The 26,619-nt window shown below is 37.8% G+C and overlaps 1 protein-coding gene across 1 annotated transcript; it reads left to right on the forward strand.

Moving 5' to 3' along the window:
- The first annotated feature begins 7,561 nt into the window (after positions 1-7,561).
- On the forward strand, positions 7,562-8,497 carry LOC138916525 (olfactory receptor 4D10-like). Its single transcript, XM_070229154.1, has one exon. The coding sequence runs from the start codon at positions 7,562-7,564 to the stop codon at positions 8,495-8,497; it is 936 nt and encodes a 311-aa protein (XP_070085255.1).
- The last annotated feature ends 18,122 nt before the right edge of the window (positions 8,498-26,619 follow it).

The raw sequence follows: 26,619 nt of genomic DNA on the forward strand, positions 1-26,619 counted from the left end.
ATGCAGAAAATAAGCAATGAGAGGGGAGCATTAAGCCCTCATATATCAATAATCACTCTAAATGTAAATGGATTGAATTCTCCAATCAAAAGACGGAGTGGTAGGATGGATTAAAAAACAAGACCCAACAATATGCTGCCTCCAGGAAACACATCTCAGCCCCAAAGACAAACACAGTCTCAGAGTGAAGCAATGGAAGAAGATATCCCATGCTAATGACAAATAAATGACAGCAGATGTTGCCATACTTGTATCAGACAAAGTAGATGTCAAGATAAAATAGGTAAAGAGACACAAAGAGGGGCAGTATATAATGATTAAAGGGACACTCCACCAAGAAGAATTAACATTTATAAATATTTATGCACCCAACACAGGAGTCCCAAAGTACATAAAGCAACTGTTAACAAACTTAAAAGGAGATATTACCAACAACACAATAACAGTATGGACCTGAACACTCCTTTTAAATCAATGGATAGATCATCCAGACAAAAATTCAACAAGGAAATAGTGGAATTAAATGAAAAGACCAGATGGTCTTTAGAGATATATATATAGAACACTCCATGCCAAAACAGCAGAATACACATTCTTCTCTAGTGCGCATGTAACATTCTCAAGGGTAGACCATATATTGGGAAATAAGGTAAGCCTCAATAAATTTAAGTAGATTGAAATAATATCTAGCATCTTTTCTGACCATAATGCTATGAAACTAGAAATCCACTAGGAGAAAAAAGCTGGGAAAGGGACAAAAATGTGGAAACTAAACAATATGCTACTGAACAACAAATGGATGATTAAAGAAATTAAAGGAGAAGTCAAAAAATACTATAGACAAAGGAAAATGAAAATGCATCAGACCAGCTTATACGGGATGCAGCAAAAGTGATCCTAAGATGGAAATTTATAGCAATAGAGGCCCATGTTAACAAACAATAAAAATCTCCAATAAGCAACCTTAAACTTCTCCTAACAGAATTAGAAAAAGAAGAACAAATAAAGCCCATACTCAGTGGGTGGAGGGAAAAAAGAAAAAGTAGAGCAGAAACAAATGATATTGAAACAAAAAAGACAGTAGAAAGGATCGATGAATCAAAGAGCTGGTTCTTTGGGAGGATAAACAAAATTGACAAACCTTTAGGGAGACTCACTAAGAAAAAAAGAGAGAAGTCTCAAATAGATAAAATTAGAAATGAAAAAGGAAAAATTACAATGGCTACCACAGAAATACAAAAGATTATAAAAGAATACTTTGGAAACCTATACGCCTACAAATTGGACAGTTTAGAAGAAATGAATAAATTCTTAGACTCTTACAACTTCCCAAAACTGAATCAAGAAGAAATAGAGAATCTGAATAGACAAATCACAAGTAGAGAGGTTGAAATAGTAATCAAAAACCTCCCCCAAAATAAAAGCACAGGAACAGATGGCTTCTATGGAGAATTCTACCAAACATTCAGAGAAGATTTATTAACTATCCTCAAACTATTCCAAAAAATTGAGGAAGCCAGAACACTTCCTAACACATTCTATGAGGCCAACATCACCCAGATACCAAAAGAAGACAAGGATAACACAAACAAGGAAAATTGCATGCCAATATCACTGATGAGCATAGACGCAAAAATCTTCAACAAAATATTGGCAAACTGAAAACAGCAATACATTAAAAAAATCACACACCATGATCAACTGGGATTCATACCAGAGACACAGGGATGGTTCGACATCTGTAAATCAATCAAGGTGATACACCACATTAACGAAATGAGGAATAAAAACCACACAATAATCTCAACAGACACAGAGAAAGCATTAGACAAGATATAACACCCATTCATGATAAAAACTCTCAATAAAATATATATAGGGGCCGGCCCCATAGCACAGCGGTTAAGTAAACATGTTCAGCTTCAGCAGCCCGGGGTTTGCCTGTTCAGATCCCAGGTGCAGACATGGCACTGCTTGGCAAGCCATGCTGTGGTAGGCGTCCCAAGTATCAAGTAGAGGAAGATGGGCATGGATGTTAGCTCAGGGCCAGCCTTCCTCAGCAAAAAGAGGAGGATTGGCAGCAGTTAGCTCAGGGCTAATCTTCCTCAAAAAAAAAAACGTTTATAGAAGGAGAGTAACTCAACATATTAAAGGCCATATATGACAAACCCACAGCCAACATCATACTCAATGGAGAAAAAATGAAAGCCATCCCTCTGAAAACAGGAACAAGACAAGTGTGGCCACTCTCACCACTCTTCTTCAACATAGTATTGGAGGTTTGGGCCAGAGCAATTAGGCAAGAAAAAGAAATAAAAGGAATCCAAATAGGCAATGAAGAAGTGGAACTCTCACTATTTGCAGATTAGATGATTTTATATGTAGAAAACCCTAAAGAATCCATTGGAAAATTATGATAAATAATCAACAACTACATCAAAGTTGCAGGGTGCAAAGTCACCTTACAAAAATCAGTAGTATTTCTATATTCTGATAATGAACTAACAGAAGAGAACTCAAAGATACAATCCCATTTAGAATTGAATCAAAAGGATAACACGCTAAGGAAGAAATTTAACCAAGGAAGTGAAAGATCTGTTCACTGAATCATAAGCCATTGATGAAAGAAATTGAAGAAGATATATATAAATACAAAGATATTCTATGCTCATGGATTGTAAGAATTAATATTGTAAAATGTACATACTACCCAAAGAGATCTACAGATTCAATGCAATCCCTATCCAAATTCCAATAACATCTTTCACAGAATTAGAAAAAGCAATTGAGAGAAAGAAAAATAAATTCGGAGGCATCATACTTATGATTTCAACCTTTATACTACAAAGCTTTAATAATCAAAACAGTATAGTCTGGCATAAAAACAGACATACAGATAAATGGAACATAATCAAGAGCTCATAAATAAATCCATGCATATACAGGCAATTAATTTACAACAAAGAAGCCAAGAATGTACAATGGGAAAGGGATACTCTCTTCAATAAATGATACTGGAAAAACTAGATAACTAGATGCATAATAATGAAATCAGACCCCTGTCTTACACAGCTCAGAAAAATTATTTGAAATGGATTAAATATTTAAACATAAGACCTGAAACAATAAAACTCCTAGGAGAAAAAGTCATGGAAAATCTCCTCAACATTGGCCTTGTCAATAATTTTTTGGATATGACACCAAAAGCACAAGCAACAAAGGAAAAACTTAATAAATGAAACTACATCAAACTGAAAGCTTCTGCACAGCAAAAGAGACAATCAAAACATGAGAAGACAACCTACAGAATGGGAGAAATTATTTGCAAATTATGTATCTGATAAGCTGTTAGTATCCAAAACACATAAAGAACTGATAAACTCAATACCAAAAACCACACAATCCGATTTAAAAATGGGCATAGGAACTGAATAGATATTTTTTTAAACAAGGCATTCAAATGGCCAATAGGTACATGAAAATGTGCTCAACATCACTAAGCATGAGAGAAATGCAATTCAAAACCACAGTGAGATATCACTTCACGCCTGTTAGAATGGCTATCATCAAAAAGACAAAAGATAAGTGTTGGTGAGGATGTGGAGGAAAGAAAATCCTTGTGCACTGCTGCTGGAAATATACATTGGTACAACCACTGTGGAAAACAGTAGAGAGGTTCCTCAAAAGATTTAAAATAAGACTACCATATGAACCAGCAATACCATCTCTGGATATATACCAAAAGGAAATGAAATTAAGGTCTTGAAGAAGTATCAGCACTTCTATGTTCATTGCAGCATTATTCACAACATTCAAGATATGAAAGCAATCTCAGTGTCCATCAATGGATGGATGGATAAAGAAGGTGTGGTCAGTCACAAAAAATAGAAAGTCCTGCCGTTTGCAACAACACAGATGGACCTTGAGGGCATTATGCTAAGTGAACTAAGTCAAACAAAGACAAATATTCTATGATCTCATATATATATGGAAACTAAAAATCTGATCTCATAGAAACAGAGTAGAATGAATGTAGGTTACCAGGTGTTGGGGATGGGGAGAAGTAAGGAGATGTTGGTTAAACTGTACAAATTCCCAGCTGTAAGATGAATAAGTTTTGGATCTAATGTAAAGATGGTGATTATAGTTAACAATATGGTAACAATACTTGAAAGTTTAAAAGAGAGTATGTCTTAAATGATCTCACTACCAAAAAGAACGAGTAATTATGTGAGGTGATGAAAGTGTTCGCTAACACTAAGATGATAAGCATTTTGCAATTATAAATGTATCAAATCAACACATTATATGCCTTAAACACACTCAATGATATATGTCAATTAAATCTCAGTAAAGCTGGGTTGGGGGAGGAATTACCCATCTCAAACACATAACCTGCATCATGCACTTTTTAATCTGTGTAGGCTAGTTTACAGTACTAAAACAAAATGGAAAAGCAAGTAAATCCAAACCCATCAGCATTCTGCAAACAGTGGAAGTTCATTTTATATAAGATCACATCATTCAATAAATTCAGGTAATCTTAAGTAACTATTATGATTTTGTAGACAGCTTTACTAACATACTTATCTAGATGTATCCAAATTGAGAGTTTCCATTTGAGTAGAGTGTTGGAAAAAAGGAAAAACGTGCATTCCCCAAACGTCATCTAAGTCTTGTTTCTCTACATGCAGAGACTTAGAGCAACGTCATGAGACTATAATCATTCTGCATATAATTAGAAACTAGACTGGTAGCAAAGGATTTGAGGTGCAGTTTTTTTTGAGATTTTTGACAATCAAAATGAAACTGATTTGTCTATACTGTCCTCTGAGCCTTACAAGCAATGAAAACTGGACCCTTTTTCTCTCTCAGGTGCAGTATTTGGCATGTTTTAACAAAGTTCTTATTGAGCTATGGATAAACAGATAGATTTCCTCTACTGCCTCTAAAGAATTTGGATATCAATCAAAATGTGTCCATCTGTGTATGCGTGAATGTGTGTTTACACATGTGAATGTTTCAGTAACTTCTTAATAACTCCCTTTGAAACTTCATCACCAACAACAGAATCAGGCACTGAATTCCACTTCCTTGTCCAATATTATTCCCTTTGCAATTCTCACATTAAGCCTGAGGCTGAGGGATTTGCACGTAAGATAGGGACACAGAGGAAGTTCTTGAAGATGTGATTCTTTGAATCTGCCCTTTCTTTCCTGAAAGGAGAATAAAGACACTAAGATATTTAGTCTTCCAAGAGGCTCTGCCTTCAGAAACAATATTTTCAAGAATTAACGTCACTAGTGTCACTAGTGTTCTATTCTGGTCTGTACCTGATGACATACAATTTGTAGTTGGAGTTTCAGGATCAAAGGTATTGGGTAAAGATGTTAAGATTTAGCTAAGGTTAAAGTTATCGATAGTGACATTGAGATGTTGTTATTGATTATACAAACTATGTATGAATAGTTTGACTTTGATATTTTCCAGGTATACTAAATGCTTCAGAGCCAAGATGATCTTCTCAGTGACAGAAACAACAAAGGTGGGTGTTAACTATTGGAAGAGAGGTGATATGTTAAGAGGGATTCAGAAATGTGGTCCACTCAGTGTGAGAGAAGGCATCATTCATTTGCTGTGATCATTTGAGTTGCTTCTTGATGAGATAGTCTCAGACTAAGCTCCACATAAATTGGGTTTCCAGAACCCCTTTCTGAAAAATTCTTATCTTCAGACAGACTTTACCAAATTTTCTTTTCTTTGTTTTGTTTCTCTGAGAAAGATTATCACTGAGCTAACATCTGCTGCCAATCCTCCTCTCTTATGCTGAGGAAGATTGGCCCTGAGCTACTATCTGTGCCCGTCTTTCTCTACTTTTCCTATGTGGGACGCCTGCCACAGCATAGCTTGATGAGCAGTGCATAGGTCCATGTCCAGGATCCGAACCAGTGAACCTGGGGCCACCAAAGCAGTGCATGCAAACTTAACCACATGGCTATCAGGCACACCCCAAAATATTCTTGTTATACAAAATGAGACCCTATATACATAAGGTTGAAGAGGCAAACAAAACAATGTTTTTTCCATCCTATTTCTATCTTTTCCTTAACTTCAGTCAAACATAGATTCACACTATATTCCATCTGAAAAACAGGAATAACATTAATACTTTCTAAAGGATAGTGGTGAAAATTCAATGTCAACATTTCATAACTCTTCACACACAGTAAACACTCAAAAAGTAGCAGCTTTTATTACTGCTAGAAATCATTATATCTCTTAGCATAGTTCCTATCCCAACCAAATCAATCTCTACTTTTCTCTTGACATTTTACATTTTATCATGCATTATGTTCATCAATTTATACAAATCATTCACTTTCGCTAAGCTGCAAACACTTTGACAATGTGGTCCCATTTGTTCATATACATTTGAACATTGCAATAAATGTTGACTTGCTAAGTATAAGGTGGAATAAGTAATAATTATAAAATTTCCTAAGAATGACCAATAACAGCTTATAAAAAATAGGTATTATTCTAATCATATCTACATCTCTCCCTCCTGTGTGAACCCTCCACTCTCTTAGCTTTGATCCACACAGAGAAAGAGGCAGAAGAGAGTGTGGTTGACAGAGTATGGATGACCTTTCAAAAGTGGGTCACTATCTTTATTCTCTCCCCCACACTCAAGCAAGGATCACAACAGTTACATGAGATGAATAAGTTCTAGAGAATTGCTGTGCAGCACTGTGGCTATACTGTATTGGCACCCAAAAATTTGTTAAGAGGGCAGCTCTCATGTTTAAGTGTTATCACAATAAAAGAAATTGAAGATATTCTTTGATATTTGTATTTATATATTGTTTCAATGTGTTTCTTAAAAATAAATTTTGAATATTTTAAAATAATTAATAAAAAGTCTGATTCATATAAGGTAATGACAAAGAAAAGCTACATATATGGAATAACAGGTGACAATTTTAAGAAATTGAACATAGAACAGCCAACAGTAAGGAAACTGACTCATGCCACAGCAACATTGCAGTAAGAAACAGAATGATACTCTTTTTTTCTTTTTAGCAAGACAAGACCCTGTGGAAGTCAACAGAAAGTTCGCTAATATGAATATTAAACTTTCATACTATGAGTCTATAGTGGCTGGAACCTCATTGTACTTATCTTTCTGTTTATGATTCAGACATTTTGGACATTCGATATATTTGGATGGAAGAAAACAATAACAAAATTTTAAAACTAAAATAAATTAATTAAATAAAAAGTTATGCAAACATCACTGCTGAACATAAAGTTTGTTCTTTTCAAAAATAGTTTTATAAGAACAGAATTATTGAATGACTTTACATGGGATAATTTGATTTGATCACCAAACTGATTGCAATCTTAAAAATTTAGACAAAACAACAAATCACAAACAGTGCAACCACGCGAGGAACATTCTGAATTGTATTCTTAGTGCTTGAGAAGAAAACAAAATAAAGAGCCAAGTCTTTTCAAATGAAGAAGCTTGAAACAAGAGAGAGAGAAAGAAGTTGACTCAATGGAGCTAAAAAACTGCACGAGGGTCAAAGAATTTATTTTCCTTGGCCTAACCCAGAATCAAGAACTGAACTGGGTCTTATTCCTTTTCCTGCTTTGGGTGTATGTGACAACTCTGCTGGGAAACCTCCTCATCACGGTCACGGTGACCTGTGAATCTCGCCTTCACACCCCCATGTATTTTTTGCTCCGTAATTTGTCTGTTGCTGACATCTGCTTTTCCTCCATCACAGCTCCCAAGGTTCTGGTGGACCTTCTGTCAGAGAGAAAGACCATCTCCTTCAATGGTTGCTTCACTCAGATGTTCTTCTTCCACCTTGTTGGAGGGGTGGATGCATGTTCTTTGTCGGTGATGGCCTTAGATTGGTATGTGGCCATCTCCAAGCCCCTGCACTACGTGACCATCATGAGTAGAGGCCGTTGCATTGGGTTAATAGTGGCCTCGTGGGTGGGGGGCTTTGTCCACTCCATCGTACAGATTGCCCTTTTGCTGCCCCTCCCCTTCTGTGGACCCAATGTTCTTGACACTTTCTACTGTGATGTTCCCCATGTCCTCAAACTCGTCTGTACTGACATTTTTATGCTTGAGCTGCTGATAATTTCCAATAATGGACTGGTCACTACAATGTGGTTTATCTTCCTGTTTGTGTCCTACACAGTCATCCTAATGATGCTGAGGTCTCAGGCAGGGGAGGGCAGGAGGAAGGCCATCTCCACCTGCACCTCACACATCACTGTGGTCACCCTGCACTTTGTGCCCTGCATCTATGTCTATGCCCGGCCCTTCCTTGCCCTCCCCACCGATAAGCCCATCTCCGTCACCTTTACTGTCATCTCCCCTCTGCTGAACCCCTTAATCTACACTCTGAGGAACCAGGAGATGAAGTCAGCCATGAGGAGACTGAAGAGAAGATTTCTGCCTTCTGACAAGGTATAGGCTGGTCTCTCATCACCTTTGAATATGTTTGTCCATCAAATAAAATGTATTGACTAAAGGATTTCTAAATAGTTTTTATATTTCTACTAAGATACACATTATTTTCAAAGATTCTGGATCAGGCTGCAATAACAATGTAAAAAGATGGGTTTAATGTTCTAAAACGAAGTAGAGAAATCAAATTGTTAGCTGGAGTGGTGTTCATTGCTTTTGCAATAGGGCCTTGCAAGAAATAAAGGAATCAGAATTGAAATAAACTCAGACAATTTTATCATATTGCAATTATTGTGGGTTTTTTCCCCAGCTCCTTTGTGATGTAATTGACAGATAAAAAAAGGTATATGGTGAAGATGTACAACTTGAAATTTTGATATACATATAGATTGTGAAATGAACATTGAGGGAAAATGGGTTAAGGTGGGCTATCTCTCTATTATTTCTTACAACTGCATGGGAATCTCCAGTTGTCTAAATAAAAATATCAATAAGAAAAAGTAAAATATATATATGCTGAAACATTCCAAGTACATTACTTGCTCCCAGGAAGGGAGCTGAGACACATATTAGAAAATAATACAGGGGGCCTGCCCCGTGGCTGGGTGGTTAAGTTCATGCATTCCACTTTAGTGGCCCAGGGTTTTGCCATTTAGGATCCCAGGCATGGACCTAACATCACTCATCAAGCCATGCTGAGGTAGTGTCCCACATAGCAGAGCCAGAACGACCTGCAACTGGAATATACAACTATGTCCTGGGGTGCTTTGGGGAGAAGAAGAAAAAGAGAGAGAAGATTGGCAACAGATGTTAGCTCAGGTGCCAATCTTTAAAATAAAAAAAAGAAAGAGAGAAAGAAAATAATACAGATTGGGCATTGGATTCTAATGGTCTTTCATAAAGTAATCAAATCTTAAGGAAGTAAACACATTCAAATTAAGTTCCTCCTCTGATTCTATTATGCGATAAATTAAATAACTATTATCTGAAGATTTTTCCGTCTAAAGCCCACAATCCAGTGATTGAGAGCAGGTGTCTTGAAGTTAGCACAGCTTGATTTAGAATACAGACCTCAAAAATTATGAGTTCTGTGACCTTGTGCAGGGTCCTTACCCTGACCTTCCTCTGAACACCACGCCTGCTTGCCACCTCTACCACTTTCCCTCAGTGCCTTGGGCTTAGCTTGGGCACAGAACTCATGACCTTGTTTCCAATTCCCTGTCCTCCTTCTTCCTATCTCCCCCAGTAGAATTATGCTTTTATTGTATCCCCAGCATCTATCACAGCAAGCAAAACATAGAAAACACTCATAAAAATTGTTGAATTACAAAACTCAATGAATGAATATCGTCTCTAACTCCTTTCTGCTCCTCAAGTCATTGGAGAATATGGTTAAGAAAACAATTGCTTCATGGTTATTATTCTCTCTTAATATGATGACCTAAAAAATGACAGAAACCTAATGAAGCTACATCAGACTATGCATATACATTCAAAAACGTTGGCTTGAGGTGGAAAACATTATTCAATATATAAGCTTGGCTTTTATTGTTTACTTTTTATGCTATTTACAGCTGCTGGGAGTTGTGTTTTTTCCTCTCACGTCTGGAGGTAGATCCCAGATGTTAAAATCTTTGAAACTAGAAACATGTTCATGTCTCAGTACAAATCTCAGTCCAAAAACCAGACATGCAAAGGCCATGAGATGGTGATGTTCCCAGAGATCCAAGAAACAGCAAGGAGGCCTTTGTAAGTGGATGAGAAGAGGAGAGGTGTAGTACTAAAGGTAAGAGATATTATGGGGCCATAGGATGACCATCTTTAGATGATTGTGAGGATTTTGACTTTCACATTAAACAAGATTGGATACATTTGGAGGGCTTGAAAGAGCAGAATAGTGATGCATGCTTTAACAGAATTGCAGGAGCTACTGTTATTAATAGACTGAAGAGGAGTGAGGACAAAAACAAGGAGATGAGGCAATAATCTCATGAAAGAAATAATGAAGACATGATTTAGGGTAGTAATTGTGGAGATGGTGAGTATTTTGAAAAACTTTGAAGGTCAAGCAAGTGGGATTTGCAGATGGATCCAGTGTGGGTACTCCGGTTGCGTGTGTATCCTGTGAGAACTGCATCACCCACTTTGTTCACCAGCTCTTTGAGAGCTCCCTCACTCTTGACTAAACAACCTCTTCAGGTCCAAGTGCTGCTTCCAAAACTTTGTGTCAAACTTCAGGAATCACCCTGCGTGCATGAAACTGCCTAAGGAAGTTGCTCAGAATCCTTAAGAATGGACATTTATTTCCCAGTACAAAAACCACTAAAAGGAAATGTCAGGAGTAATGTCAAATTCTGGCTAAACTGACCTAATAAAATTCTTGCCAAAGTCAGGTCAGGGTGATTAGACATCACTGGGGGATGGTGGAGGATGAGGAACCTGAACAGAGGGTGATAGGATATGGAGGATGGGGGATTTTGGCTAAACTGATGAAGCAGGATTTTTGTTAAAATTGGACAATGCAGAGACAAGGATGGGGTTCCAAAAGTCAAAGCCTAGTTGAAAAGTTCAGGGGAGCCTGAATATAGTCAAGGAGAAAATCTTTGTCCATTAGAAAATTTTAGACACTAGACAAAAAGTGTGTTACTAAGCATATGTGCCTGAATCACAATCACTCCCACTGAAACCACCTCACTATCAGAAGAATTTTTCCACAATCACATCCAACTATAGTCCCTGTGATAATTCTCACTCCAATCCTGGGATCAAGGAATTGGCAAATATGGTGTAGCACTGTCAGACGTTGTGAACAAACCAAGAAAATATTATCTTATGTCTGCCATTTCCCACATAAAGATAAAAGGGAAGCCACTGAAATCACTGGCTTTGAGAGGGGTATTTAACAGAATTTTACGAAGTTGAATGATTCCCAAGATACGTGTGAACATTGTTTAAGATGTTGGAGGAGAAGGTTGGAGACTTTAGGTAAGAAATATAACTCTACATGGGTGTGAATGTCTGTGGGGTCTCAGTGTCTATGCATAAGTGTGAGAAAAGAAGAGTGAGAATAATTGAACTCTAGATGTAATTGTTAATATTCATAAATACATTCTGCCTAAAAACAATGTGATAAGTACACAAAGTGCTACATTCCAGGGTGAAACTTCAGTGACAGAAAGCACAGCTAAGAAAGGTGAACAAAGAGGATATTGTGAAATGAGAGTCACAGAAATGAGTTCACTTTGGAATTGACGAGAAAGCAACTCTTTTTCTGGAATCCCTTGTATTACACAAAGAAGAGATTTCTCTCAGGCTTATTTCCTGTAGATGGATCTCCTCAGACTGAATTCTACACAGATATGTCTTATGTTAAATTAAAACTAGAGAGAAAATAAAATATGTCAAACCTTCAAAAAAAAAACTTGAAAGAATAGTGCAATGAACATCTACATACCTTTCCCTAGATTTACCAAAAAATAAAAATTTATAGCAATGATTTTCCTTCCTATGTCTTTCCATGCCTTCATATTTGTATCCTTTCTTTGCAGCCAAACTTCTGACTCGTGAGCAACTTTTATATATTCAAGAGGTCCCCTAAAGCCAGATCTCCCATTCTGTCCACTCCCGCATGCCCCAAACATAAGTGTCACCTCCTCCAAGCAGGGTTCTCTGAGCCTTTTGGTAAGTTGTCTGTTTCTCACACATGGCTCATCTGTCTTTAGACAGTCTCCATCTCTCCCATATTACTATTAGATTTCAGTTGTTTTTCCACTGGTTTGGATTATATTCTTTTGTCTTGTGTAACATAGAACACTGTCAATTTTCTATAAATATTTACTAAATAATTAGATGGATTTAAAAAATAGCAGAAACATGAAACAGAAGGTATAAGATGTTGTCTGAATTACCAAAGGTGGCTTGTGAACATGGGACCCATTCCTTTCTGACAAAGAAGCCTGACCTGGTGTCTGAGGTACCATCTACCTTCTACCATTCTGTGTAGATCATAGTCTATTATTTACATGGCATCCCTCTGGAAGGTTTTCATAACTAGGATGGACCTCCTCAATATCTCTAGTAACTATATTGAATTGATGTTTTCTGGTGATCGATTCCTCTCTTTAAACTAGTCAGAATTGATGACTCACCTATCATTACGTCAACACACTCCATTTCTTGATGAACCTCCAGTGTTAATGCTACTCAACATAGTACTAATCATAACAGATAACCAGCAATGTGTGCTGAGACTCTCCATATGTTAATTCACCTAATCCTCATATAACTTCCCTGTGTGGTGGGTATTATTAAAACCCCCATTGTATAGATGAAGGAGCAGAGACTCCGTGAGGTCTCTCACTTACCCACACACAGTGACAAAACCAGGACTTGACCCCAGATGGCTCTCAATGCAGAGAACGACACTCAACTTCTCTGGTCTGCTAAGATGATGTCAGATAATAAGCCCAACCAAGCAAGCATTCTCTTTACTACCATATACTGTCACCACCCTCTTGGCCACTCTCATTGACACTGAAAGAAAAACACTTCAGATTTCTCCCAAGACAGTATGTTCTGATGAAGCTGTTTTAGAATCCATGTTCTACGAAATGAAAGGCTTCCATAATAGATTGTCAGTACATTTAAAGAAGCTGTGTGTCTGTGACACTTACTAACCTGGAGTTTTTCTTTAAGGTAACATAAGTATAAGCACACGTCATCGGTTAGACAACACTCTAAGTATTCTTGCTTTTGCCTAGATTAATTCATTTAGTCTTTACAAAAGTCACATGAAGGAGATGTTATTGTTTCCAAATACTGATGCAGAGCCTGAGGCCAAAGGGGTAAATTAACTTCTCCCGTAGCACAACCAGTCAGTGCCCAGTTAGGAGCTGAACAGGCTGTGTGATGCCAGAGGCTTCCAAGTTTCTCCCTGTATGCTATGATACCTCTTGGTAGCTTTTTAAATTTTCCATATTAAGTAGACTTGGGGGACAAAATTGCATTCAGACAAAAGAAAACTTGAAAGGAATGTGTACGAGGTGAAAATAAATATCTTCATCTGAACTGGGAAACACACCCAAAAAATGGGAGAAATGATTTTCACCTTCTATTTCTGATTATGGCAAGAAAAGGGAGATAGACTGCAAAGAAAGAAATTAAAATCCATTTCAAAGATTCAAGAAAAAGAAAGGCATTCAAAAGCAATAAGATTATATGTTAAGTATACACTTAACATTTTAAAAAACTGACAATATGTTTTCAAAACTGGTTGCGCTGTTGTACATTCCCACCAGAATTCCATTCCTCTACATTTTTCTTGATTCTTGATATATGCCTTTTTTATTTTAGCCATTCTAATTGATGTGTACTTTTATCTCACTATGGTTTTAATTTACATTTCCCCAGTGAGAAATGATGTTGAGTATCTTTTCTTGTACTTACATGCTATCTCTGTATCTTCTAGTTGAGATGTCTGTTGAAACCTTTTCTTCATTTTTTTAAATTCATTTGTTTTCTTTCTTATTGAATTTTAAGACTTGCATCCATTGTACTCCTAGGTACTTACCCAAGAGAAATGAAAACTTATGTCCACACGAAGACCTGTATATGAATATTCATAGCAGCTTTACGTGTAATAGTCAAAAACCAAAAACAACCCCAAATGTCCATCAGCATGTGAAAGAATAACAAAATGTGGCACGCCCATACAATAAAAAAGAACAAAATATTGGTAGACCCAAAAGTATGGATGAATTCTATGAGTGAAACAAGCCAGACAAAAAAGGAGAACACATTGTAGGATTCCATTTGTAGAAAATGCAAATGAATGGATAGTGATAGAAAGAAGATCAGTGGTTGCCTGTAGAAGGATGGGAAGAGTGGACATATTACAAAGGGCCACAAGGACACTTTTGGGATGACACAAATGTTAACTATCTTAAATATAGTGATGATGTCATGGGTATATGCTTATATCAAAACATATCAAAGTGTATACTTCAAATACTTGAGTCTATTGAATGTCAATGATAGTACAATAAAAAAATAACTTTTAAAAATAAATTTGAATAATGAACAGAAGAGAAGCTCTAAGTTATCACTTTTCTTTTCATAGCTGAAAAGCTCTTCAACACCCGGGTGGTTTGATACCTAAAGTAGTTTAAGGTAAAGACAGAAACAAAGTAATCCCCTTAAGGAAGAATAGAGCAACAGAGAAGAATTCTTAGGGCTTTAAAATTTTCTAATTTTTCATAGCATTACATCTGAGTTTTAAAAAGGGAAGAGTGCTTCTGTTGAATTCAGTCCAAAGACAACCATTTTGCAAATAGGAGCTCTTAAACTATTTAAATGGAGATTTCAGTCTGGAAAAAAAACCCAACGCTCTTGTGGAACCTCAAGGAACCCCAGTCATACCAAATAGGCACTTTCTTATCCACACACCAAACTGCATCCATTTTTATATCCCTCCTTCCACAATAGTCCATCTCTGAATATTTAACACCCACTTGTTCATCTTGGACACTTAGAACGTATATGCTGAGAAAACTATTTTTATGCATTTTCTAAAATACTTATAATTTACAGAAGAAATAATGATTAAATGCATGCTCGTGTAGGGGATGTCATTTTGGACACATCAACTATAATCTCGGAACAACTCTTCATGTGCAGATAACACCTCGCCAGTATTCAGACCTAACACCTGACTCTGTAAACCTGAATATACTAAGGGAGTGTAAACCCTTTCTGAAATAACACTTTTAATTTTTTTCCAAGCTACATAAAGAAGAAATGTGATTCAATGGAGTTGGGAAATGGCTCTAGGTTAAAAAATATATATTTCTAGGACTTAGTCCAAAGACCTGAGCTTGGTATTATTTCTCTTTTTATGTTTTGTGTATCATACAACTTTGCTGGGAAACTTCCTCAACACAGCTACTGTGACTTGTGAGTCTTTCCTTCATGCCCCCATGTATTTCCTTCTCCACAATCTAACCATTCTTTACATCTTCTTCACCTCCATCACTGCTCTAAAGGTCCTAGTAAATCAGCTATCAAACATAAAGACCATATCCTATACACACAGCATGACACAGTTGTTTTTCTTCCACCTCCTCAGTGGAGCAGACATTTTTTCTTTGTCAGTGATGGTGTTTGACCACCAGATAGCCATCTCCCATCTCCTGCACTATGTGACCACCATGAGTAGGGGGTGATGCACTGCCCTCATTGTGGCATCCTGGATGAAGAGTTTTATACATTCCATCATGCAGATTTCCCTGTTGCTGCCTCTACTTTTCTGTGGACCCAAATATCTTGACACTTTTTACTGCAATGTCCCCAGGTCCTCAAACTCGTCTGTACAGACACCTTTGCACTTGAGCTCCTGATGATTTCCAACAATGGCTTAGTCACTACCCTGGGATTTGTCTACCTGCTTGTGTCCTACACAGTCATCCTAATGATACTCATGTCTTATGCAGGGGAGGGCAGGAGGAAAGCCTTATTCACCTGCGCCTCACACATCACTGTGGTAACACTGTATTTTGTGCCCTGCATCTACGTCTATTCCTGGCCCTTCACGGCCCTCCCACAGATAAGGCCATCTCTGTCATGTTCACTGGCATTTCCTCTCTGCTGGGCCCCTTGATCTACACACTAAGGAACCAGGAAATGGAGTCAGCAATGAAGAGACTGAAGAGAAGACTCAAGCCTTCTGTGAAAGAATAGGAGTCTCCAACCTCTTCATCACCAAGGACTCCTTTCATTATTCTTCACATAGAGTCATACTTATATACTCAAATATATTGTCAATAAGCCAAATACTCTTACTAGGTAGTGATTTATTTTTCTAGTTAATAGGTAGCTGGTAACTCAAGCTTCTGGTAAGCATGAAGTAACTAGCGTTATAGGATTGAACTGATTGATGTATTTCCATTTAAAGAGCAAAGGAACAGTGTGTCAATGATGACAACAATATGGCAAGTGAAGAGAATGATTGAATTCAATTCTTTTTTTCAAGAGGTAAGTAAATAGAAACCTAGAAATAGAATGATTTGCTCAAGATTTCATATCAACTTAATTACAGAGATAACTCTTCAGATACCCAATTGATTGCTCTTCTACCATTTGAATGTAACTTTTTACGTTACTGGGCCTGTCTATGCCAAACTGCAATCCAGTTCTAGAAAGATCTCATGATCAGTGCATCTGAAGTACACACATATAGGGACACATTTCCCATCACAGTTTAAGACATTTTTTCTGCTTAGTTAAACTCCAAAAGAGTTTGTGACCTTGAGGACCTCAAAGGTACATAATAGTTATCCATCTGGATTCCTATCAGGAATTACTAAGCTTTGAAAGATTTCACAAAATGGCCTAAAAGGACTGATCTGATGTAGAATTAGATGTGCCAGATTCACATTCTTGTGATAAGTTTAGACAAAGGCAGAATCTCAGGGATGCTACACAAAGAGTAAGCCATTCTCATTATTCAAGAACTGATTTTCCTGTTGCAGATTTACCAGAGCTAATCTGAGATTGACTTCATAATTGAGGATTAACATTCTTCCCACTTCCCATTTCCCAATTCCCAAAGAGACAGAGGAAAATTTGAAGAGGATAAAACTTTAATGAGTCTATTTTTCAGCCTGTTGGTTTTTGTGAACAGGAAGTACTGGCTAGTGTTTTTGTCTGGGAAAACTTGGTAAAAGTAAAGCATTATAGCTGAAAGCTCTAACTTCAGAGTCATGCATACCTGGGTCTGAATCCCATCTCTGCTATCCACCAGTGGTTGGATGTGGAGCAAGTTATTTTATCTCTTAACAGGTCACAGTTCACCTATACAAAGATACTTATAATATCCATCTCATGGTCTTGTTGTGAAGGTTAAAGTGTGATGGTATATGTGAAACATACAATGACTGGAAATTGTAAATGCTCAGGGAAAAACTAATGTCATTTTGATATCACCTGTATTGCTCTGCCTAACACACATGCTTCCCTTCATTGACCTCTTATATTCTCCTCCTATATGGCCCATACTCCTCATTATTGGGAAAGAAACTGATGGGGTAGAAAACATGGGAATGAACATTGAATTCAAAGCAGCTTTCATCCTAGAATTTCTAGCTTTCTGTAATTAAAATATGACAATAAGTTTGCTTGTTGTTTTGACAACTTAAAGAGTTATCCTGGCTCAGTGATATCAACAACATGGTAGAGTGAGTTATTCCTCTTCTCTCTCCCTCTTTTGAACTATAACTAAATAGACATTCAATGACCAATGGAGGAAGCCCACACATCACAACAGGAGGCCTGAGAGACACTCGGAGCTATACATCTGAGGGTGGATGGACCGGCCCCCTGGGAAGTGGCAGAGATAGGTGAGCACATGCTGCTCTCCACCAGTAGCCCTATGCACACACATGAATACTTTCCAACCTGGTGCAAACACTTGGAAATTGGGAACATGCAGCAGGGCAACTGTAAGAAGAGGAGGTGGTAACCCTTATCCCGCACTAGTGGTCACTATCCCAGTGGAGAGAGGAAGCCCACCACACCCTTGTGTTGTAAAGGAGCAACCATAGCTGGGGTTCCAGCAAGGAAGCCCTGCCCACCAAGCACAGTGGCCTGTGGACTGTGGATAATAAACAGGGACCTCAACAGATTCCTGCACTGGGGCAAACACTTCCCAGGCACACGGAATGCTCACAGTGCAACTGCGCTCCCACAGAGCAAACTGGTAAGGGCTACTGTGGGAATAAGAGTGGCACCTTTGAACCCACAGGCGCTCACTTTCCTGGCAGGGAATGGGAGCCCATCGTGTCCCAGTGCTGTCAAAGAATAACAATAGCTCAGGTCCCACAGAGGAAGCCCTGCTCACCAAGCACAGTGGCCCCATATATTGTAGAGTGTAAACAGGGACCTCAGCAGATTTCCATGCTGGAGCAAACACTTTCTAGGTGTGTGCTAACGCTCACAGTGCAGCTGTGCTCCCAAAGAAGGAATGGGTCTGGGCAGCTGCAGGAATAAGCACAGGAGCTTTGAGCTCACTGGTGATAACTTTCTGGTGGGGAGGGGGAGCTCAGAGCACCCCCTAAGCTCCAAAGAGTGGCACTGGCCTAACAAGGAAGCCCTCCTGACAAGGACAGCCCACATCAGTGCCTGAATGCATCCCAAGCTGGGGCAAGCACCCATAATACCCCCACAGCTTCCAGCAGATTGGGTGGGGCCAGAAATACTGCTCCTGCTCCCCCCTAGTGGTAACAGGGTGAATCAGCATCCTAAGAATACCACAAAGGATTAGTTCATCAAATACCATGAGAAACTGCAGCAAAAATTCAGACCAGAAGGAAAATGACAATTCTCAACAAACTAACACTGAAGACACAGAAATATACAACCTAAATGACAGAAAATTCAAAATAGCCATCATAAGGAAACTCAATGACTTGCAACATAACACAGAAAGACAATTCAAGGAGCTCAGCAATAAAATGAATCTCTTCACCAAAGAGATTGAAACTGAGAAAAAAATCAAGCAGAAATTCTGGATGTGAAAAACACAACTAATGAAATAAATAATAATCTAGAATCATTAAGAAACAGAATTAATCTTATGGAGGAAAGAATTATCCTTCTTGAGGATAAAAGTGTAGAAATTCTACAGGTCACCACCTGTAGAGGTGACAGAACTAAGATTTTTAAAAAATGGAGGAATTCTTCAAGAACTATCCAACTCAATTAGGAAAAGCAACACAAAGACTATACGTATCCCAGACAGCAAAGAGAAGGAGAAAGGAGCAGAGAGCTTGTTCAAAGAAATAACTGCTGAGAACTTCCCAAACATGAGGAAGGTTTCAGATTTACAGATAAATGAAGTTAATCAAATGCCCAAATTTATGAACCCTAAAAGACCCTCTCCAAGGCATATAATAGTAAAAATGGCAAAAGTTTGGGATAAGTAAAGAATATTAGTAGCAGCAAAGCAGAAGAAAATAACTTACAAAGCAAACCCTATCAGACTTTCAGTGGATTTCTCAGCAGAAACCTACAAGCTAGGAGAGAATGGAATGATATAGTCAAAATACTGAAAGACAAAAACTTTCAGCCAAGAATACTCTATCCAGTGAAACTTTCCTTCAGGTACAATGGAGAAATAAGCTTTCCTAGATAAACAAAATCTGAGGGAGTACATTGCCGCAAGACTTCCCCTACAAGAAATAATTAAAGATTCCTTCACACTTGCAACAAAAAGGTAAAGGTCTACAAATCTCTGATCAAGGAGATAAATAGACAGACATGACCAGAAACTTGCAGCTCTCTACTATAACAAGTAGGCAAAGGCTCAACTACAACTTAAAAGAGAAAGGGAAAGAAAGGATCAAAAGTAACAATAAACACTTCAACTTAACCACAAACTCACAAAATTAAAAAGAGAACAATGCGTAACAGCAATTACTCAGAAAGGGAGAGGAAAGGGAAGGAACCTACTTATGGTAATGGAGATAAGAGGCTATAAGAAAATGGACTATCTCATCTCCAATATCTTTCATACAATCCTCACAATACCACTAAACAAAAGATCAGTGCACAGCCGCAACTCACAAACTGAGAAATCCCTCTCAGAAAACCAACAAAATGAAACAGCACTCAGAAATACAAAGGAAAAGAAACAGTGGGAACATAGAACAACCAGAAAACAAGAGATAAAATGGCAGCATTAAGCCCTCATATAACAATAATCTCTCTAAATGTAAATGGACTGAACTCTCCAATAAAAAGACACAGAGTAGCTGGATGGATTAAAAAATAAGACTCAACAATATGCTGCCTCCAGGAAACACACCTCAGCTACAAAGACAAACATAGGCTTAGTGTGAAGGGATAGAAGAAAATACTCCAAGCTAAGGGCCAACAAAAGAAAGCAGGTGTTGCCATACATTTATCAGACAAAGCAGACTCCAAGTTAAAAAGACAATGAGAGACAAAGAGGGGCAGTATTTAATGATAAAAGGGACATTTCACCAGAGGACATAACACTTATTAATATACATGCATCTAACATGGGGTACGAAAGTACATAAAGCAATTATTAACAGACGTAAAGGGAGAAATTAACAGCAACACAATAATAGTAGGGGACCTCAACACTCCACTTAATTCAATGGACAGATTATCCAGACAAAAGTCAACAAGGAAATAGTAGATTTAAATGAAACACTTGGACAGATGAACTTAATAGACATATATAGAGCATCCCATCCAAAATCAGCAAAATATACATTCTTATCAAGTGCCCATGGAACATTCTCAAAGATAGACCATATGTTGTGTAACAAAACAAGCCTCAATAAACTCAAGAAGATTGAAATCATCCCAACCATCTTCTCTCACCACAATGCTAGGAAGCTAGAAATCAACCACAAGAACAAAACTGGGAAAGTCAGAAATATGTGGAGATTAAACAACATGCTTTTTGAACAACCATTGGATCATTGAAGAAATCAAAGAGTAAATTTTAAAAAACCTGGAGACAAAGGAAAATGGAAACACAGTACACCAACTATTATAGGATGCAGCAAAAGCAGTCATAGGAGGGAAATTCATAGCAATACAGGCCTAGCTCAACAATCAAGAAAAGTCTCAAATGAGTAATCTTCAAATGCATCTAACAGAGCTAGAAAAAGAAGAACAGACAAAGCCCAAAGTCAGCATAAGGAGAGAAATAATAAAAATAAGAGTAGAAATAAATGAAATAGAGACTTAAAAAACAGTAAAAAGGATCAATGGAACTACGAGCTGGTTCTTTGAGAAGATAAACAAAATTGACAAACAGTTAGCCAGACTCACCAAGAAAAAAAGAGATGCAGCTCAAATAAATAAAACTAGAAATGAAAGGGAGAAATTACAACAGATATTGCAGACATACAAAGGATTATAAGATAATACTATGAAAAACTATATGCCTGCAAATTCGATAACCTGGAAAAAATGGATGAACTCCTAGACTCATGCAACCTCCCAAAACTGAATCAAGAAGAAATACAGAATCTGAATAGACAAATAACAAGTACAGAGATTGAAACAGTAATCAAAAACCTCCTAAAAAACAAAAGTCCAGGACCAGATGGCTTCTATGGATAATTCTACCAAACATTCAAAGAAGATTTAGTACTTATTCTTCTCAAACTATTACGAAAAAGTGAAGAAGACGGAACATTTCCTAACCCATCCTACGAGACCAACATTACCCTGATAGCAAAACCAGACAAGGACAACACAAAGAAGGAAACTACAGGCCAATATCACTGATGAACATTGATGCAAAAATCCTCAACAAAATCTTGGTAAACCAAATACAGCAATACATTAAAAGAATCATACACAATGATCAAGAAGGATTCATTCCAGGGATGCAAGGTGGTTCAACACCTGCAAATCAATCAATGTGATACAAGACATTAACAAAATGAGGAATAAAAATCGCATGATTATTTCAATAGATGCAGAGAAAGCATTTGACCAAATTCAACATCCATTTATGATAAAAACTCTCAATAAGATGGGCATTGAAGAAAAGTACCACAACATAATAAAGGCCATATATGACAAACCCACAGCCAGCATCATATTTAATGGTGAAAAACTGAAAGTCATCCCTCTAAGAACAGGAACCAGACAAGGATGCCCACTGTTACCACTCTTATTTAACATAGTATTGGAAGTCTTAGCCAGAGCAATCAAGCAAGAAAAAGAAATAAAAAGGATCCATATTGGAAACAAAGAAGTGAAACTGTCACTCTTTGCAGGCATGATTTTATATCTAGAAAATCCTAAAGAATCCACTAAAAAACTTTTAGAAATAATAAATGAATATAGTCAAGTCGCAGGATGCAAAATGAACATACAAAAATCAGTTGTGCTTGTATACACTAACAATGAAGTAGCATAAAAAGAAATTAAAAATACAATCCCATTTACAATTGCAACAAAAAGAATAAAATACCTAGGAATAAACTTAATCAAAGAGGTGAAAGATCTGTACACCCAAAACTATAAAACATTGTTGAAAGAAATTGAAGAAGACACAAAGAAATGGAAAGATATTCCGTGCTCTTGGATTGGAAGATTTAAGGTAGTTAAAATGTCCATCCTTCCTAAAGCAATCTATAGATTCAACGCAATCCCTACCAAAGTTCCAACAACATTTTTCACAGTAATAGAACAAAGAATCCTAAAATTTATATTTAACAACAAAAGACCTCAAACAGCCAAAGTATTCCCGAGAAAAAAGAACAAAGCTGGAGGTATCACACTTCCTGATTTCAAAATATACTACAAAGCCATAATAACCAAAACAGCATGGTACTGGCACAAAAACTGACACACAGATCAATGGAACAGAATCTGGAGTCCAGAAATAAACCTACACATTTATGGACAGCCAATATTTGACAAGGGAGCCAAAGAGCATACAATGGAGAAGGGAGAGTCTCTTCAATAATTGGTGTTGGGAAAACTGGACAGCCACATGGAAAAGAATGAAAGTAGACCATTCTCTTGCACCATACTTGAAAAGTAACTCCAAAGGGATTAAATATTTGAATGTAAGAACTGAAACCATATAAATCCTAGAAGAAAATATAGTCAGTATATTCTTTGACATTGGTCTTAGCCACAGCTTTTCAAATACCATGTCTACTCAGGTAAGGGAAACAAAATTAAAAGCTAACAAATGGGACTACATCAAACTAAAAAGCTTCTACAAAGCAAAAGAAACCGTCAACAAAATGGAAAGACAACCCACCAATGGGAGAAAATATTTGCAAATGGTTTATCAGACAAAGGGTTGATATGCAAAGTATATAAAGAACCCACATAACTAAAAAATAACCCCACAAACAACCCAATCAAAAACTGGGCAGAAGATATGAACAGACATTTTTCAAAGGAAGATACACAGATGGCCAACAGGCACATGAAAAGGTGCTCAAAGTCACTAATCATTTGGGAAATGCAAATCAAAACTACCATGAGACATCACCTTACACCAGTCAGAGTGACTGTAATTACCAAGACCAATGACAAAAAATGTTGGAGAGGATGTGGAGAAACTGGAATGGTCATGCACTGCTGGTTGGAATGAAAACTGGTACAGCCACTAGGGAAAACAGTATGGAGATTCCTTAAAAAGCTAAAAATAGAAATATCATATGACCCAGTTATCCCACTACCTGGTATCTACCCAAACAACTTGAAATCAACAATCCAAAGTAACATATGTACCCCTGTGTTCATTGCAGTACTATTCTCAATAGCCAAGACATAGAAACAATCCAAGCGTCCATTGACTGATGATTAGATAAAGAAGCTGTGGTATAGATATACAATGGAATACTACTCAGCCATAAAAAAGACCGATTCATCCCATTTGCAATAACATGGAAGGACCTGGAGGAAATTACGCTAAGTGAAATAAGCCAGTCTGAGAGAGACAAATACCAGATGATTTCACTCATATGTGGAATATAAACAAGCAGACGGACCAAGAAAATAGTTCAGTTGTTACCAGAGGAAGGGAGGTGGAGGGTGGGCACAGAGGGTGAAGGGGAGCACTTATGTGGTGTCAGTCAAGAAATATTGTACAACTGAAATCTCACATTGATATAAACTATTATGAATTCAATTAAAAAAATAAAGAATAACAGATAAGAAAAAACGTCTCCTTCAATGGCTGCATAGCTCAAACGTTCTTCTACCATCTGGGAGGTGCAGATGTTTTTTTCTCTCTCTGTGTTGGCATTGCATTGCTATACCATTTCATTACCATCTCAATACCCTCCATCATATGACTATAAGGAGTAGGCAACGATGCACTAGCCTAGTTGAGGCCTCCTGGGTGGGGGTCTTTGTCCACTCCATCGTCCAGATTTCTTTATTACTTCGCCTCCCCTTCTGGGGACCCAATGTTCTTGATCCATTCTACTGTGATGTCCCCGGAGCACTCAAACTAGCCTTCACTGACACCCTCACTCTGGAGCTCCTGATGATTTCCTATAATGGATTACTCAGCTGTTATATATTCTTCTTTCTCCTCATATACTACACAGTAATCCTGAGGATGCTGAGATCTCATTCTTGAGAGGGCAGGAGAAAAGTCAATACACCTGTACCACACACATCACTGTGGTGACACTAAACCTGGTGCCCTGCACCTATGTTTATACCTGGACCTTCACTGCCCTCCCCCCAGGCACTGCCATTTCAGTCACCTTCACTGTCACCTCTCCTTTGCTCAATCCTATGATCTTCACCTTAAGAAATCAGGAAATGAAGTCAGCCATGAGGAAACTAAAGAAACAAGGCATTAAGAAATAACCCAAATTCTATGAGGATGAGATAACACTTAAATTTAAAGATAGATTTTAAATATCGCTTTCTCAAAATGGAAAGAGATCAACTTAATGCAAAAAACAAATGAGCATCTATGGATACCATGGAGTCTTAAGAGAGGCCTGTCCTACAGTATGTGCTGGGGACCTATGGGTGATGCTATTTAAGGTGAGACCCATTCATGTCTTCCACTACCCACTTTCAATTATTCACCCCACATATATTGACAGGACACATGTTATGTGCCTGACAGTGGTAGGATTCAGACTTCTTCAGGACGATTAAAGATAGTCACTGACCTACATGCATACTCCAAGACGCTTTAATGAAGATATGAACAAGGTGCTGTGGAAACATTGTAGGCACTTTACTTGAGAACTTCAGAAGACACTTGAGCATGAGTAGATCTTTTCAAGGGAAAAAGGCAGAGAGGAGCAATCTAAGGAATCACTATGTGCAGAGGGAGAGAATAGTATAAAAGTGTGCCACATTATGCAACAGTCAGCTCATTGGAGCCATGAAATACTACACTCATGGAGTCAATACCTGTATTTGACATTCAAAAGGAAAGTTCAGAAAGAAGAGCTCCTTCTGTGGTCCCCTGAGCAAAGCAAATCCATGATTTCCTCCAGGGAGAGAAGATTCCCAAATCATTCCAAAGCCATGATTACCTCCTGGTCAGAAGGAAGTAGTGCTATAGGTGGGAGTATTGATAAAGAAATAACACTGATGTGTAGATGTTGTGACAGCTCACATGGATTTATGAAATGCTTAAGCAAACATAGATGCTAAGCACTCTCATGGGAAACAACTGACTCCCCATTATGTAGCAGAATTATACCAATCACAGAATGGACAGGCCAAAATTTCTCATTGTTTCTGTTTTTTCATTTTGGGTTTTTTCCAGCTTTGTGGAGGCATAATTGACATGTAACATTGTGAAACTGAAGCTGTACAACATGCTGATTTGATAAACACACATATTGTAATATGATTACCACCACAGCATTAGCTACCACCTCAATCACATCACATAATTAACATTTCCCTTTTGTGGTGCTTGTTGTTTCTCACATAGAGACCTCACAACTTTTTTGCACTTCCCACTCACTCCATTAGAGGGAAAAGAAAGAGTAATGAAAATCATGCAGGTTTACTCAGTGAATCAGAATTTGCTAGTCTCTGTGAAATGAGAATGGTTCTAGGAGAAGGTTTATATAACAATCCAGCTGGTATTTTGATGGGATCTATTGACTTTACTGCACAGTGTCTCCCATTATAGAGCTTAAGCCATAGAAGCTGGCATTCATGTATTAATTGGACACATCAACACGGGGACAAAAATGTTCGCTGGTCTTCAGAAACAGCTGTTCCATGTAGTCATTTAGAGAAACAGACTTCTGTTTCTTCTGTCTTAGCCTCTACCTGTCTCTAGATCCCCAGAATCCTTTCCATTCATCCAGCAAATGGAGAAAGGGAGAGAAGATTAAGAACTATGCGGAGAAAGGGGGCAGAGTGATTATGGGCCAGTCCTGAAAGTAATGTGTATCACTTTCGACCACATTTCACTGGCCATCTCTTAGTCATATGGCCCCAATTAACTGCAAGGGAGTCTGGAGAATGTAATCCTGCTCTGTCCCCAGAATAAAGAGGAGAACATGAAAAACTATGAACTCTGCTGGTCTTTTCCACAGATGTGACTCATTACTAGGAAATCACAATGG

The sequence above is a fragment of the Equus caballus genome, chromosome 12 (assembly GCF_041296265.1).
Source record: "Equus caballus isolate H_3958 breed thoroughbred chromosome 12, TB-T2T, whole genome shotgun sequence".
NCBI lineage: Eukaryota > Metazoa > Chordata > Mammalia > Perissodactyla > Equidae > Equus > Equus caballus.